Genomic DNA, 15,662 nt, shown 5'->3' on the forward strand with positions numbered 1-15,662 from the left:
ATTGGATACATGATTTCTGTGACTGCTGTCTTCACAAACTACATTTGAATATATAAATGAAGGGCTAGGTGGTTTTTGTACAGGGAAACAAAGCCAGTTTTGCTTTCTACCAATGCAAGGTTGGATAAATTCTTTTCAGAAAGATGACTATTTCCCATTTAGCAAAGTCCTCAGATACAGAGATGCCAGATATTTTTCGTTATGTTGGTTTCTGTATTGCTATCTGTTCAGACACAAGCTTCCTTAAAAATGTGCTTAGTTGTAATTTCTTCATAGATTTCAACCAAAACAACATATTGCAAGATTGAATGCAGAAGATGTGAGAACTCATTTGTGTTCTATTAAGCCAAGCGTAAATGTTTAAAAATGTAAAATAATACCACTCTTCCAATATTTTTTGGGAGAAAATATATTTGTGGAAAATATACCCATCAAAGAAATATCAGAAACCTTCCAAACTGAAGGACACGTGTATCCAGATTAAAATGACCTTCCAAATGCTTAACATAGTAAACAAAAAACAGGAGGAAAAGGAGGGGAGAAAAGGAAAAAAGAAGACTCACACAAAGCTATATTATGACATTTCATCATACCATAGATAAATTAGATCCTGAAAGATTTCGGAAAGGAATATGAGATCACACATAAAGGAACAGGAATCAAAATGACATTACCCTTCTCAACAACACTGGAAGCTCCACAAGAGTGCAGCAATGCTTTCATCCTCAGAGAAAATAATTATCAACACAAAATAATATTCCCAGCTAAACTATCAATTGTCAGAGTAGAAGAAAGGCATTTTTAGCCATTGTGTGGGAGTGTTATAATAATGGTCCTAGTGAACCACACCTCCCTGTATCCACACCACTTTGCAATGGGAAATTTGCTGTTTCTCCTAGTGAGAGGGGGAGTCTATTTCTTTACCCTTGGGCCTGGGCTGGCCTGGTGACTTGTTTTGACCAATACATGGAAGAAGTGACATTATGTGAGTTCTGCAGCCAAGGCTTTAAGAGGCCTTGAAGTTTCTCCTCTCACCTTCTTGGAACCTTGAGACAACCATGCTGTGAGAAGCCTGGGCATATCTACTGGAGGCCGAGGGGCCACATGACATGTCTAAAACTCATACGTCAAGATACAGTAATATAATGTGAAATTCCTAGAGCAGTGTAATGCTAGTCTCTATTTGGCTACCTTTTTCTTTAGAATTGTTTATATAGTTAGTGTATGAGATTTTTGTTATATTTTGCAAATATTTTCTCTCCATTGTAGCTCATCTTTTAGCTTTGTTTATGGCATGTTTTTATGATAGAGAAGTTTCATTTTTTATTTTTAGGTGGTTATATCTATTAATAATTTCCTTTGTGTCTTTGAGGTTTTGTTGCTTAAGAAGGACTTCTCAAAGATTTAACCTTATTTTTTACTTAAAAAGCAAAAAACAAAACAAAACAACAACAAAAAACAAAAACAAAAACAAAAAAAAATGATCACAGTGTAAGCCAGTATAAGCAACTGGTTAGTGCAGGATAGTGGTAGTTATTATCAAAGAGAGCTGAGTCTAAAGCTCTGAGGGGTGGTCTGGAGAAAGCCAGGCAGGGACTTGCTGCTTTTCTATTCTACCTCTTATAATCCAACCTGAAAGCTGCACCAATCAAGTGTGTCCTGAATCTGACAATTCACTATCTTCACTTCTGCCAATCTGCTTCAGGCCTCCATCCTTTCTTGCCTAAATGAACCCCAAAGGTGGCTTGTATCCTGCATCCATCCGCCTCTCTTGCCCTTGTTTCAGTTATCTATTGCTGTGAAATAAACTTCAAAACCAAGTGATTCAATCTCACAATTCTGGTTTTCCTGGGCTGAGTGGGGTGGTTCCTCTATTTGTGTGATGTGGCTGGAGCTGTGGGCATTTGTGGGCTTGAATGGGCAGAATGTTCACTGTGGTTCACTCACCTGGTGGCAGTTGGCTAGGTTCTCAGCTAGGACAATGGCCTCTCCATGTAGCTTGGGCTCAGAGCTAGTGTTCTGAGGAGGAGGTAGAAGCTGGCAGTGCTACTGAGGCCTGGGCTTGAAGTCCCAGAACATCCTTTCCCACTGCCTTGTAATGATCAAAGTAGTCACAAGGCCAGCCTAGATTCAAGGGCTTGGAGGAATACTACCTTTCAGTCAATTTCCCAGTTTCCAGAGAATTTTAAAAAACAAACAGGGCTCGACACAGTGGCATGTGCACCTGTAGTCCCAGCTACTTGGGAGGCTAAGTTGGGAGGATCACTTGAGCCTGGGAGGTTGAGGTTGCAGTGAGCTGTGATTATACCACCTCAACCGGCGTGACAGATCAGACCTTGTCTGAAAACACTCTCCCCAAAACAAGTAGACATAATTTTCCTGCTGAAATCCACTGCTCACTAGACTTACATTGTAATAGCCTGCCTCACCTGGCCCCTGCCTAACTCTCCCTCACACCTTTGCTCTGTCCCTGAAGGTCATACTGCTGTTTCCCCAGCACACCAAACTCACCACCCCTCAGGGACTTAGCCTAGAGCAATTTTCCTCCAGGCCTTCACTTGGCCACTTCACTCCATTGCTTCCAGATGGCTGACATTATTTGCCCATCTGTTTTGGGTCTCCTTCACTGGCATGAATGTAAGGTCCTTGCCAGCAGCGCTTTTCTGTCCTATCCTACATTCACTCTTAGCATCTAGAATGGTGTTATCACAGGAATGGCATAGAAGTATACTCTGTGGTTAACTGAATTTACTTGCCTAAATCTTGGGCACGTGCTGCTTTGAGAAATATACAAATTAATGTTAAAACAGAACCACAGTGGTCAGTAGCAGGCACATCCAACAATACACTAGTCCTGCATACACATCCACTGGCACGTGTCTACTTTCCTAACAAGAGCTGACAGCCATTTTGCTGCATGCTGTACAGGGCAGCTGCTGCTGCAAATCCAGCCTCTGATGGGCCCATAATCGATCTGCCGCATGCCTTGAACTCAGGGAGCTCAGATGAACTCATCACACACTCCAGCCAGAAGCTAGTGGACTGCTGGCCTTGACATTTTAATTCATTTTTGATATCAGCTGCCCTTCACTGATTCATTGAATTATAGAGGTCTGAATGAGAATCCCTACCCTGGCTTCTCAGTGGTTCTTAAGAAGCCAGTGTAAACCCAAGGTCATCAACCCGTTCCCACATTTATCCAGGAAGCAAGAGGTGTGGTGAGGGCAGAATTCTAACAGACACGCATTCCACATGTGTCAGAGACAAAACTAAGTCCAAGATAAAATCGACAAAGGCTATTTATTCATAAACTTGCAGCAAGGGAACCCTTCTGCTGAAAGCTTTGTTTCAGTAAGGGTTCAGAAGTGTTAGATGTTATAGAATAAAAAGGGGAAATACTGACAGTGTTGACTTGGCACATGCCATATAAGGGTAGGAGTTACGGAATCAAGCCAAGAGACAAACTGGTCTTCAAGTACATTTGACCATCTTCGATTAGCTTCAGGGAGGCAAGTGAGCAATTTGGGAACATTTCTAAAGAGGAAAGGGGCGGAGAGTTTTCTGTGGTCAGACATTTCCTGGAAAAAGTGAAGGTTGATGGGATTCTTTTTTGCAGTCTATCATCATGGTTCTTAGGGGTGTAAAAAATAGAGGTTCCTCTTCAAAGACTTTCCTCCCTGTCTAATTAAGAATAAATAGTAACTTCTCTTCGGAGCAAAATTTATTCAAAGACCTGTGCTAACACTCTTAAGTATCTGCTAGCTGTAATAAAGAAATCAATGCCCTTTATGTTCTTAGCTCCACAATTTAGCTATTTGCCCTGGCATGCTTATACTGGTCCAAGCAAGCATTAGGTCATAGCCTATTCCTCTTCCTTATTTGAAGGTATTTTTTACCTTTCTCAGCATTCCACAAGTTACTTCCTCCTTCCTTTGTTCTCCTCTGCCTCTTTAAAAAAGTTCTAAGTTGCTAGTCAATCAGGACAAATACAGGATGTGAGGTCCCGTTCCAGCCAGTGGAAACTGGACACAGCAGTAAAGTGACTTGTCAAGTTATAAATAACCCTGTCTCCTTTGTTCGGTGTACTCTCGTGGCAAAACGCTGGCGAGTGTACCCTTTCTGCAGAAAGTATAAAAATGACCTTGCTGAGGAAATCAATGTTCAAATGCTATTTCTTTATGGCACTGAAGAACAAGCATTTCAAACGGGGTAGGGTGGGTGGTGGTTGTGGTATGTGGTTGCCACAGCAGTAAGTTTCTCACATGGATCATTAAATTTCAAATAATTAAAATTTTAAAGATGGAAGGTATCTTAAAGTTCATCTGGTCACTGTGACCACCCACATTCCCACTCTCATCCCAAGTTCTTCTAATGGATGGAAAAACTCAGACAAAAGGTAATTTGGTGTCTAACCCTTAGCAAAGGTTAGATGTAGAATTAGAAGTTTTCCTGAATCCTAGGACTGTAATATAACCATCATGCATTTCAAAAGTAAAACGAAAAAAGAAATTTAAAAAAAGAAAATACAGTAAGTAGTCCTATAAACCACTTCTAGCTGGGTCCACTGGTCCCCCTGCTTCTTGTTTATTAACACAATCTGTTCAGGGGCTCTAGGGCTCAGAGCTTTAGGGGAGTCTGAGCCCTTCTCCAGCCCTGGGGTGATGGTTCTTGATTGATCCAGGTCAAATTCTCCACAGATTTAATTCTGGCCAATGAGTATGAGAAGAAATGAGGAAATGGAAGGGTGTCTTAGTCTACTTTTGCTGCTATAACAAGAATACCACAGATGGGGTAAATTATAATGAACAAAAATTGATCCCACAGTGTTCTGGAGGCTGGAGAGTCCAAAATAAAGGTGTTGGCATCTGGCGAGGGGTTTCTTGCTGTCACTCCATGGTGGAGGGTGGAAGGGCAGAAAGAGAGAGAGGGCTGGAGGCCAAGAGGTGGCTGAACTCATCTTTTTAGGAGGAACCCACTCCCATAGTAACAGCATTAATCCGCTAATGAAAGCAGAGCCCCTATGACCCAACCATTTCCCATTAGGTCCTACCTCCCCACACCCACTGCACTGGGGATCAAGTTTCCAGCACGTGGAACTTTGGGAGACACGTTCACGCCATAGCAGAGGACTGCTGGAGAAAGGAAGGTTTTTAAAAGTTTTTTTAGGACACCATGGAAGTGATAGCCATTTTCTGCCACTGGACATGAATGGTGTTTTTGTTTTTGGCATGGGAAAAGGCTTATACAACTCTGGTCAACTTGGCAGCACTAATCAAAAGTCATAAAATCTCCTTTGACCCTAGAGATCCCCTACTATAAATAGTAGTATATCCTATAGAACCTAGGTATTTAGGAAAGAAAAAAAATGTTCAAAGATGTATTGACTTTTAATCATAGCAAGTAACTGGACATAGCCCAAGTATTCAAGTACAGGCTATCAGGAAACACTGTGAAGGACTTTGAAATATGTCTTGCCCACCACCCCCATCCCTGCCTCCAATTACTGGGTGTTCCATCTAATCTAGTCCACTTTCTGAGTTGATTCCCCCTTTCATTTCACTGCCTTTGAGCTACTTTACAATTATGTAAATTAAGGGAAACTGATAATGCAGAGGATTCTTGTTCATAGAAATGCAAATTGTGACCAATGGAATGTAACTGATTATTGTTCTGCAGATATTGGCCAATTGTGCCAGTTTTGTAACTATGAAGCAAACTCATTTCAGCATCCCTGCTAGGCTTATAATTATTTGTTCTTTGGATTCTCCTTTGAGCCAATTAAAGTGTCCTACTGGTTCTCTCAATAATTAACACGTTAAATACAATCTTTAACATGCTAATTTTATATTTGTATGAGTCATAATTTTAACTTCTAAAATATCCTTTAACAAGGTAGTTAAGTAAATTTAATGTTCATGTGACATAATTTACCTACAGCCCTCTTAAAACAGTTATGAAAACCATATGGCAACATGGACAAATACTCCTGATAAAAATAGCAAGTGGGGAAAAAAGAAATGCAAAATTTGTACTATGCTGTGATTAAAGCTAAATGTTTTAAGTGCTTAGGGCAAGAAATAGAAAGGAGAAAAAAATTGAAGTTGGATTTGTTAGGGTAGTAGGATCCTGGATAGATTAAAAAAAAACAAACCCTGACTTACTATTCTGTCATACATTAAAACTAATATTGGCCAGGCGCGGTGGCTCACACCTGTAATCCCAGCACTTTGGGAGGCCGAGGCGGGCAGATCACGAGGTCAGGAGATCGAGACCATCTTGGCTAACACGGTGAAACCCTTTCTACTAAAAATACAAAAAATTAGCCAGGAGTGGTGACATGCGCCTGTAGTCCCAGCTACTAGGGAGGCTGAGGCAGGAGAATCGCTTGAACCTTGGGAGGCAGAGGTTGCAGTGAGCCGATATCGCGCCACTGCACTCCAGCCTGGAAGACAGAGCGAGACTCCATCTCTTAAAAAAAAAAAAAAAAAAAAAAATTCCTACTGTTGTAACAAATGGTTTAAAGCAACACTAATAATAAATTCTGCAGTTCTGGAGGTCAGAAGTCTAAAGTGGGCATCACAGGGCTAAAATTAAGGTATGGATAGGGCTGTGTTCCTTTCAGTCCTACAGGAAAATCCATTTCCTTGCCCTTTCCAGCGTCTAGAGGCTGCCAGCATTCCTTGGCTTGTTGCTCTCCTTCCTCCATCTTCAAAGCCAATAGCTTAGCATCCTCAAAAGTCTGTCCACCCTCACATCACCTTCACTAATGCTTGTATGGATCCATGTGCTTACCCTGCATCCGCCCAGGTAAATAAGGATACTCCTTCTATCTCAGCGTCCTTACTTAACCATATCTGCAGAGTCCCTTTTGCCATGTAAGGTGACGCATTCACAGGTCCTGGGGATTAGTATGTGAACATCTCTGAGGAACCCCATCCCCAATCCAGAGGATTTCCCTGAAATGCAAGTTCAGTGAGAACAGCTTCCCATATGCCTGAGTGAAGGCACAACACTGACTGCTGAGTGCAAAAGGACAGTGTGGGGTTCCATTTAAATTAAATTTCAGAAGAGGCAACACTAGCCTATGGTAGAAAAGAATTACAATGATCGCCTCTCAGGGCAGGGTGGGGTTGACTGGGGAAGGCCATGATGGAATTTTCTGGTATGGTGATGTTCTTTATTCTGGCAGGGGCACAAAAGTGTAAACAAACATTACTCTAGTCAATGATACATCCTGGGGGAATTGTAGTGATGTCTGCCATTTACTCTGAAGGATGTAATGGATAGATTGATGGACAGATGGATAGACAGGTGATATATAGGTACAGTAACATGTTTATGATAGAATCTAGGTGATGGGTATACAGGCATTCATTTTAATAATCTTTGTTGACAATTTTTATAAAAATGTTGGGGACAGTAAGATATGACCCTGGAATATGACTCTGGCACTCTAAAAATTATAAATTAACAAAAGAACTTAGAAAGCCATTAAGCAAGCTCTTGAATAATTTCCTATTTAAAATCAATGGTTCTCAACCTGGGCAATTTTGGAAGGTGTCTAGAAAGGTGTGGGAGCATTCTTGACGGTCTCCAGAACTCTCAGTAAGGGCAGGGTGTTACTGGCACCCAGGGCAGGGTCCAGAGAAGCTACTGCAACCACACAGCCTCTCCACAGGACTGTCTTTCTACACTAAATGTTACTGAGGAATACCAATTTAAAATCAGAATCTTCTCTTCGTATGTCTTCATTAATTTGCTTGCAGTTGCTTGTAGCACATCTCCAAGTGGACTGTGACTCACTTCTCGAAAGTGTGTTGTATCTCCCACTTCTCTAACCCAAGAACACCCAGCATAGTACTCTACCCAGAACACATATTTAATAAACATTTGGTAACAGGGGAGGGGATGTTCCTTGACTATCCCAGCTTGCCCTTCAGGCAGTTCCTTTGATACAAACCTACCCCACATTCCCCCTTCTCCTCCGAACCCCAACCCCTTAATAGCCAGTGAGGAAGGATGTTCCCTGCTGCATTCTTCTGCCAAGACAATCTTGAAACTACATCCCCACTGCCACCCTCCTTCACCCTGCCCAACCCCATCCCCCTGCACCAAATGGCAGGGGAGGCACTTGAAAATAACCACCATGACACAGAGCTGAGAAAAGCCGGCATAAAGCACTTTTATTGCAATAATAAAACTTGAGACTCATATATGGTGCTGGGGGGAGGGGGCAGCAATGATTTCTCTCACCAAATCACTACACAGGACAGCAAAGGGGTGAGAAGGGGCTGAGGGAGGAAAAGCCAGGAAACTCTGAGATCAGCAGAGGGAGCCAAGCATCAAAAAACAGGAGATGCTGAAGCTGCGATGACCAGCATCATTTTCTTAAGAGAACATTCAAGGATTTGTCATGATGGCTGGGCTTTCACTGGGTGTTAAGTCTACAAACAGCACCTTCAATTGAAACTGTCAATTAAAGTTCTTAAGATTTAGGAAGTGGTGGAGCTTGGAAAGTTATGAGATTACAAAATTCCTGAAAGTCCATTAGAAAAACCACAGGACGAAAAAAAATAAAAACAAAAAAAATAAGCCAGGCCACAAAGAAGGCTTCAGAGGTCCCTGCTGGCCCAGGGACAGATACCTGTAGTGTCCAGCATCGCAGTGAACATGATCTGCTTTCAAAGGCAGAGGGTTTAAGGGGAGGATGGGGTGGGAATGGTGGAGGCAAAGGCTCTCCCCATCCCCACCTCAGTTTTAGGTAGGGCTTTTAATTTAACCCAAGGACATCTCCCAACTTGGAGAATAATTCAGTCCTCAACAGCGCCTCAAATCTGCTATGGCTTTGCAGCGCAGCAGCAAGAATGTTTAATATATAATAGATAAAAATTTCATCCAAAAAATTAAAATAAAATATTCTTGCAACCCCCCCAACACCAATTCCTATTCTAACGTTAACCTATCACTTGTGCTGTTAATACTTGACCATGTACTTAACTGGAAATCTATATCCAAAAGACTGAAACTGAATCTTCACCCCAAAATGAAAACAAAATAAAATGAATAACTTGAGGTTTATGGCATATAGTTTAGGTAAACACACATACGAGGAGAAAGGGGAAGAGGAAACGGAGGTGTCAGAAGCAAAGCTGAGTGACAGAACACATTCAGTCAGGGCAGATGTCTATACAGAGTGGAGTGGAACACCAGGAAAAGCTCCACATGGATTCATGTGCACACGTCTGGAGGCACCAGATCCCTCCATGGCAGATCTGTTGGGGACAGAAAATCTGTGAGTTTCCAGCAACTCAGTGTTCTTTGTGTGCAGTGGTGGCAGCCACGATGCCATCTGCCACGCCAAATCCTTTCCCCAACAGCTGAGCAGTCTGAGACCAAGCCACTTCTATTCCAGCTGGAGACAGCCAGAAGGCCTTGGGCTGGGTCCCAGGTGAAACAAACTTTCTGCTTAAATTGATGTGTGTGTTTGGTTTTTAATCTAAGGTTAGGTTTGCCTTGCTAAGGACAGCAGGAGGGCTGTCCACCCATGCTGCTGACAATACAGTTCCCCACTATCATTGGGTCTCCAACTGTGCTACGTATAGGTATCACCTGGCAGCTTTAAAAAACTCTAAATGCCTGGGTTCCACTCCCAGTGATTATGATTAACTGGCTTAGGGTCTGACCTGGGCATCAGGAAAGTCTTAAACATTTCCCTGGTGACTCTAATGTGCAGTCCAGACTGAGAATAAACTGGTCATTCATAATGTTGAGTATACTGGGAAAATATCTCCAATATTCATGCATTCACTCAACTTAAAACTTTCTGGGTTTGCCCTTGGACTTTCCTTCCAGACTCTTGCAAGAAGCTGAAACATTCTTTGGCAGTGGGTTGGGAGGGTTACTCAGGGTGACTTGTAGCCTTTATCCCTCTCTCCCCTCCCTCTACCTCATCAAGTTTACAGAAAGCCTGTTCCCAACCAGGAAAGTAATTCCAAGGCTCCCTCGAGTACAGTTATGTTCAAAAAATGACTCAGCTCTCAAAGAACAGGAAAGGGAGTTTGGCCTAGGTGTAGACCTTTGGGCAGACAAAGGCTCTCTGTAAAGTGCCAGGGATTCCCTCCCAGCAGCAATGACAGGTGAAGAAACCAGAATTATCAAACTTAACCAGGCCTCTATTACCGAGGTATGTGTGGTTCAAACTGAGAAAGACAGTTTAAAAAGCCCCTCCACTTACACATACCCGCATTTTGTCTGTGCATAAACAAAATTTACATGTAAGTGCACAACAGGACAAGGTTACAAGTAGCTGTGACTGCCATCACAAATAGGATGGCAGCCATTTGTTGTGGCTTTCAAACAAAAGTGTCCTCACCCAGGCCTTGGCTGTGGCCCTCTGGTTCCTATGGCAGGAGGGGAGCTAATATAAAGGTCTGGGGCCAGTTGGAAGGAAGCCAATAGCATTCACGTGCTTAATGATTCTAACACTTACATGAAAGCTATGTGCTATTAGGATACTGAGTTTAGTTCCTAAGAAATGAGGGTAGAAGAGGGGAAAATCAGCAAACAGGATCTGGTCCTACTTTGCCATTGCCTGGATGTGACCTTGAGTAAGGCCGTTCTCTCTGGCCGTTTCCTTACTGTTGCACAATAAAGGTGACGCAGAGGTCCATGAGATCCCTTCCTAGAACTGTCTGATCCAAGAGCATCCTTTCAACTTCACAAGTATCCTCTGGCTTCATTTCTCCACTTCATGCACTGATAACAAGCTGGCTTGGGGGCCTCAAGTGTCCTGGGTGTGGACCCTGAGCAGGTGGACTGATGCAGTAATGTCTCCCTCATACCATCTAACAGGCAGTAACCACAAACGGCAGTGAGGAGAGAGCTGCAGAAGCTAGGACATGATATTCATGTTCAGAGGACTTTTTCTTCCCCTGTATCTTCTAGAAACACAGGGTAGAACAAAGTCATTCATTAAGAGTCTTATTTCCAAAGAACTAAAATGTTGGCACTACAAATTTGGCCTACATTTCCGTAGTCCTCAATTCCGTTATAATTTATAAACTACATGGAAAAACACTTCATTTAAACAGCTGCCATCTCCATGAGTTCAACAAGGAGCCAATTCCTTTCCTTAGGGTGACCAATTTTTACATTCAAAGCATATACTAATAACAATGAAAGGATACTCAATACAGAAAGAATGCAGGGAGAAAAACAGCCTTGTGGTGTTTTTTGCTGTCTCTGCTGCCCATCAAACGCTAGGCATAACATGGGAGGAGCAGAGGTAGTGAAGGGCCCTTCAGCATTCCATTTCCTTACCCAAGAACAGGGAGCTAAGGGAGGAGGCCATTCCTGTCATTCCAGTTTTAGAAGCTCCACATCGAAGACGAGAGTGGCATGTGGTGGGATGATGCCTGGGTGCCCAGTGGCACCATAGGCATAATCTGGAGATATAGTCAGTTTGGCTCTCTGACCCACACTCATCTGTGAAAAGAACAAGGAAGACAGACTCAGCCGGACACACGCCCCAACTGTCTCTGTAAGAACAAGAGCTGTTTACCTAGGTGTTCCTTGGCCAGGATGGTTGTGTCTTTCCAGTGACTTTGCAGCTGCACAGGCATCACCACCTCCTTATGCAGGACTTGGAGGTTGGCAGTCAGATTCCATGACCCCTGCATCTCACTCCAAGAGGTCCAATGGCAGTTCAAAACCCCTCTTGACTCTCAGAAGGGTCAGGCCCTCAACCTTTCTACCCAAGTCTTAATGATTAATGCTAGGCAGGTAACATTCCAGATGTCTCACCACCTAGTCCCCTTCAGTGGTCACTCAAAGGACACATTAAGTGACATCTATGCTCTTCTTGAAAAAGGAATACTCCATATAGGAAAACTTCAAAAAAGACAGTATGATTTTCTGGGCTACACAATAGCATGTACTGTACACCATTTGTGAAAATATTGATATACCTACAACAGAAAATGTCTTTGGAAGGACATACCAGACTTTTGCTGTGAGGAGAACGATATGGATAGTGAGTGACCAGTAAGGACAGATTTTTACTTTAAAAAATATATTTGTGTATATTTTCAGTTTCAAATTAAATACACAAATAAGTATAAATTTCTACTTTCTGAACAGTGACCAGGTTCTCTGCAGTATTTCCATCTTTTGACTTCTCTTTGCTTTTGGTCTCCATGTGTATGTTCCTGGCTTCCCGACTCCACCGGATAAAGGATGAATAAAGAGCAAGCTCCAGGCTGTGAAGTGTCTAATCCTTGCTCCCCCCAGAAGTTGGGACATTTGGAGAAAGGTGGTAAGGATAGTGAAGTATGGCTTTACCTTGTACAATTCAAAACAATCATATACCTTGACTCAGCAATTCTATTTCCAGAATATTCTGCTAACAACTCAAAAGTCCATCATAGAAGGAGTGGTTTCATAGGCACATCCACACCAGGGATTAGTCATTAGAAAGAACATAGTGGTGGCTTTGAATGTATTAACATGAAAAGATGTCCAAGATCGATGAAAAAAAGCTGCCAAAATAGTCCTTGTGGCAGGATTCCATGCCTGCAAACATGTAAAACCAAAACAATATCAAAAGGAAAGGAAAAGGGGCACAAGTCAATCTCCCCTTCTTCCTGTGTTTTTAACTCACTTGCTGAAAAAATACGCTGCGAAGAATTTAAAAGATGTTTTATGTAGATCTCAAACTACCCAGACTTCTCATAATTGACAGGGCTGTGACTGACCCCAAAGCACCAGTTAAAGGGGGAGTCAGGCATCTGTCCAATACTCAACCATGCCTCTCCAAGCCTGGGAAGTGAAGTATGCTGATAACACTATCTCGATGGCAGATATAGCACTCAATACATACAACGCAGTGATTGTTCCAATGCTGGAACAGTCATAGAAGATGGGTTGTGGTATGAACAATGGCTGGCATGCAAGATGGGGGATGGGCTACAGATCCAAGAGCCAGCCAGACTAGGGAGACAGAGGCAAAAAGCTATGGTTGGCAAGGTTTCCCAGGGGAAGTAAACTACAAAGCCTCTTCCTCACACTGCCAACCCTCTGCCCTGCAGGAACAGAAACCCAGACACCTGGGAGTGGGAAGGCTTCAAGTTCCTGAAAGTTGAGCAGTTTATTTGGAGATAAATCAGTGGTATTTTATAGAGGAAGTAGAGCAATGTGTATTCTGGAAAAGAGAGAGACAGAAATCTCTCTTTTCATCTTGGTTAAATTTCTAATTCTCCTCAGTGAGAGGGAAGCAGACTAATTACCCATCATGCAGAGCCTAATTATAAAGTTCCCTGGGTCTCAGGTCACTGAAAAACATCCCTTTACCTGGTTAGAGCCAAGAAAAAATTCCTAGGTTTGATGGAAAGAAAGAATCCAACTAAAATTTGGCAACCCTGGGTCCCTATTGTCTCCTGGGAATTTTGTAGCGTTGGCAGAACAAAAGCTGTTTCCACAAATGGGGAGAAAAGAGATTAGGAAACACACTCAAGACAAACAAAAGGACTTTCTGCCTAAGTATGTCCTCTCAGAAGTGGTCTGACAAAATATGGTTAATAGTAAGATAAACACAAATTAAAACTGATGTCATTTTTTACTCATAGTGTCCTGAGGCCAAAGATTTAACAATACACTGTGATGCTGGGGCTGGGAGGAGATTGCACCTTCATAGCCTGGTGGTGGCAGTCCAGACTGCAAACCCTAGAGATGGCAACTTGGCAAGACCTGTCAAAAAGCACTACACACAGCTTTTGAGCCCCTCGACCCCACTTCTGAGAATATGTCCTATGGCAACATGTGCACACACGGAAAATAAAGTCTGTACAAGGTGAGTTATTGCAGCATTGTTTATAATAGCAAAATACTGGAAATGATTCAAATACTCATTAATAGGGCACTAGCCAAGTAAATTTTAGCACACTTACATAAAGGAATACTATGCAGCTGTAACAGAGCTTACTCCTCTTTTTTGAGATGGAGTTTCGCTCTTGTCATCCAGGCTGGAGCGCAGTGGCGCAATCTCAGCTCACTGCAACCTGTGCCTCCCAGGTTCAAGCGATTCTCCTGCCTCAGCCTCCCAAGTAACTGGGATTACAGGCACCTGCCACCACGCCCGGCTAATTGTATTTTTAGTGGAGATGGGGTTTCACCATGTTGGCCAGGCTGGTCTCGAACTCCCGACCTCAGGTGATCCACCCGTCTCGGCCTCCCAAAGTGCTGGGATTACAGTGGCGTGAGCCACTGTGCCCAGCCTACTCCTCTTTTATGTACTGATATTGGGAGTGTCAAAAATGCATTAAGTGAAAAAGTAAACTGCAAAACAGTATGTGTGTGAAAGCAAGAAAAAAGTTATGTTTTTATACGTGCTTAAACGACAGTACAAGAAGCATTAACAACAGGTGCTTCTTGTGGGGATATTGGTCAGATGGGATGGGATGAGACTTTTCACTTTTTTTATTTTTGAACCGTAGAAATATGCCACCTATAAAAATAATATAAAAGGTAAAATACTAGGAAGCAAAACAAAACAAATGAGAGAGCATACCTGGGCAACCCCTTCTTCCCAGCCTCGGATCACCTCCTGCTTGCCTAGCATAAACTTAAAGGGCTTGTTTCTGTCCCGGGAGGAATCAAATTTCTTTCCATCTTCAAGCATCCCTGTGAAAAAGGCCACTGTAACATGAGCAACAGAGTAATGACATAAGGCAAGTCAGAGACCAGCAGCAGAGCACTCATCAGAGATGCCAGTGCTGAAGAGTCTGGCAGGAACTGCGGTACATAGGGAGGGTTTCCTGTGACCTCACTGGGCATCTAAGGAGTTGGGGTAGTCCTAACTCCAGACCTGTGAATGCTCTTCCCTGACTCTAAGAAATTAAGTCATCTACAAAAGGACTCCATGTACCAGAGGTGGGTGGCAGTCCACCTTGTTCTGGAGATGGGGAGTATAAACTTCCTCCTGCCTTGACTCTCCTAGCACCCTGTGGATTTTCTCCCCAACTAAAAATAACTGTGGTCCCTTGAGGTGCACACAATGTCTAGAAGTCAAACACAGTGCAAGAAGCAATATTCCTTCCCAAAATCCCCCATCATCTTTCACATGTAATGTGTTTATATATTGCTCCGCCATTGTTCAGTGCAGGCAAATCCCCCTCCACCATCTGCCACCCCCATGGTCTCCTCTGTGGTTCACTAATTGTGACCTACACACATTGCTGCTCTCCAGGCTGTGTGTCAGCACTATGGGATGTGATAAGAGGAAGCTGTAAGGCAAGCTTTCACCCGCATTCTAGTGAAATCAACAGGGAACCTGGGGCATAAAGCTGGGCCCTTGTAGTCTGGTTCCTGAGTTGTCATAATTTTCCTGGGAAAAGTAAAAACCAACCTGGGCTGAAGTAGGGAAATGAAAGAATTTGTGCAGCATTCATCCCACTTATTTTATCCAGTGCTGCCCCAGAAAACAATCTGTGCTCATTTTTGCACAGCTAATCCTTTGTAACAGAGATAACTGAAGAGAACAGCAATACTAAGGAGGTTGAAATGGTTGCCCTTGAAGAATTAACTCAGTAAACCCAGCCAACTGCTAGCAACTCTGTGGGCAGTAGTTCCACTCTGAGTTACTCTAAATGGGCTAGGCGCTTTCCACA

The 15,662-nt window shown here is 42.9% G+C and overlaps 1 protein-coding gene and 1 long non-coding RNA gene across 12 annotated transcripts in view; one reads left to right on the forward strand and one right to left on the reverse strand.

Moving 5' to 3' along the window:
* The window catches only part of LOC105496108 (uncharacterized), a 52,610-nt gene that overhangs the window by 36,171 nt on the left and 777 nt on the right, over nucleotides 1–15,662 (forward strand). For 6 of the 8 annotated variants that reach the window (XR_011613463.1, XR_011613462.1, XR_011613464.1 and 3 more), the window contains 2 exons: nucleotides 12,139–12,313; nucleotides 13,623–13,846. This is a non-coding gene — a long non-coding RNA (uncharacterized lncRNA). Of the gene's footprint in view, nucleotides 12,314–13,622; nucleotides 13,847–15,662 lie in introns of all 8 variants that reach the window. The other 2 variants (XR_011613465.1, XR_011613459.1) reach the window with 2 other exon arrangements.
* The window catches only part of LOC105496110 (FKBP prolyl isomerase 1A), a 24,526-nt gene continuing 17,022 nt past the window's right edge, over nucleotides 8,159–15,662 (reverse strand). For 2 of the 4 annotated variants that reach the window (XM_011766215.2, XM_024797402.2), the window contains 3 exons: nucleotides 14,564–14,676; nucleotides 11,320–11,484; nucleotides 8,159–9,272 (listed from right to left, as the gene is read on the reverse strand). In XM_011766215.2, the coding sequence (XP_011764517.2) occupies nucleotides 11,356–11,484; nucleotides 14,564–14,676 (242 nt within the window). In that variant the 3' untranslated portion in view covers nucleotides 8,159–9,272; nucleotides 11,320–11,355. Of the gene's footprint in view, nucleotides 9,273–11,319; nucleotides 11,485–14,563; nucleotides 14,692–15,662 lie in introns of all 4 variants that reach the window. The other 2 variants (XM_011766214.2, XM_011766216.2) reach the window with 2 other exon arrangements.

The sequence above is a fragment of the Macaca nemestrina genome, chromosome 15, assembly GCF_043159975.1.
Source record: "Macaca nemestrina isolate mMacNem1 chromosome 15, mMacNem.hap1, whole genome shotgun sequence".
Lineage (NCBI taxonomy): Eukaryota > Metazoa > Chordata > Mammalia > Primates > Cercopithecidae > Macaca > Macaca nemestrina.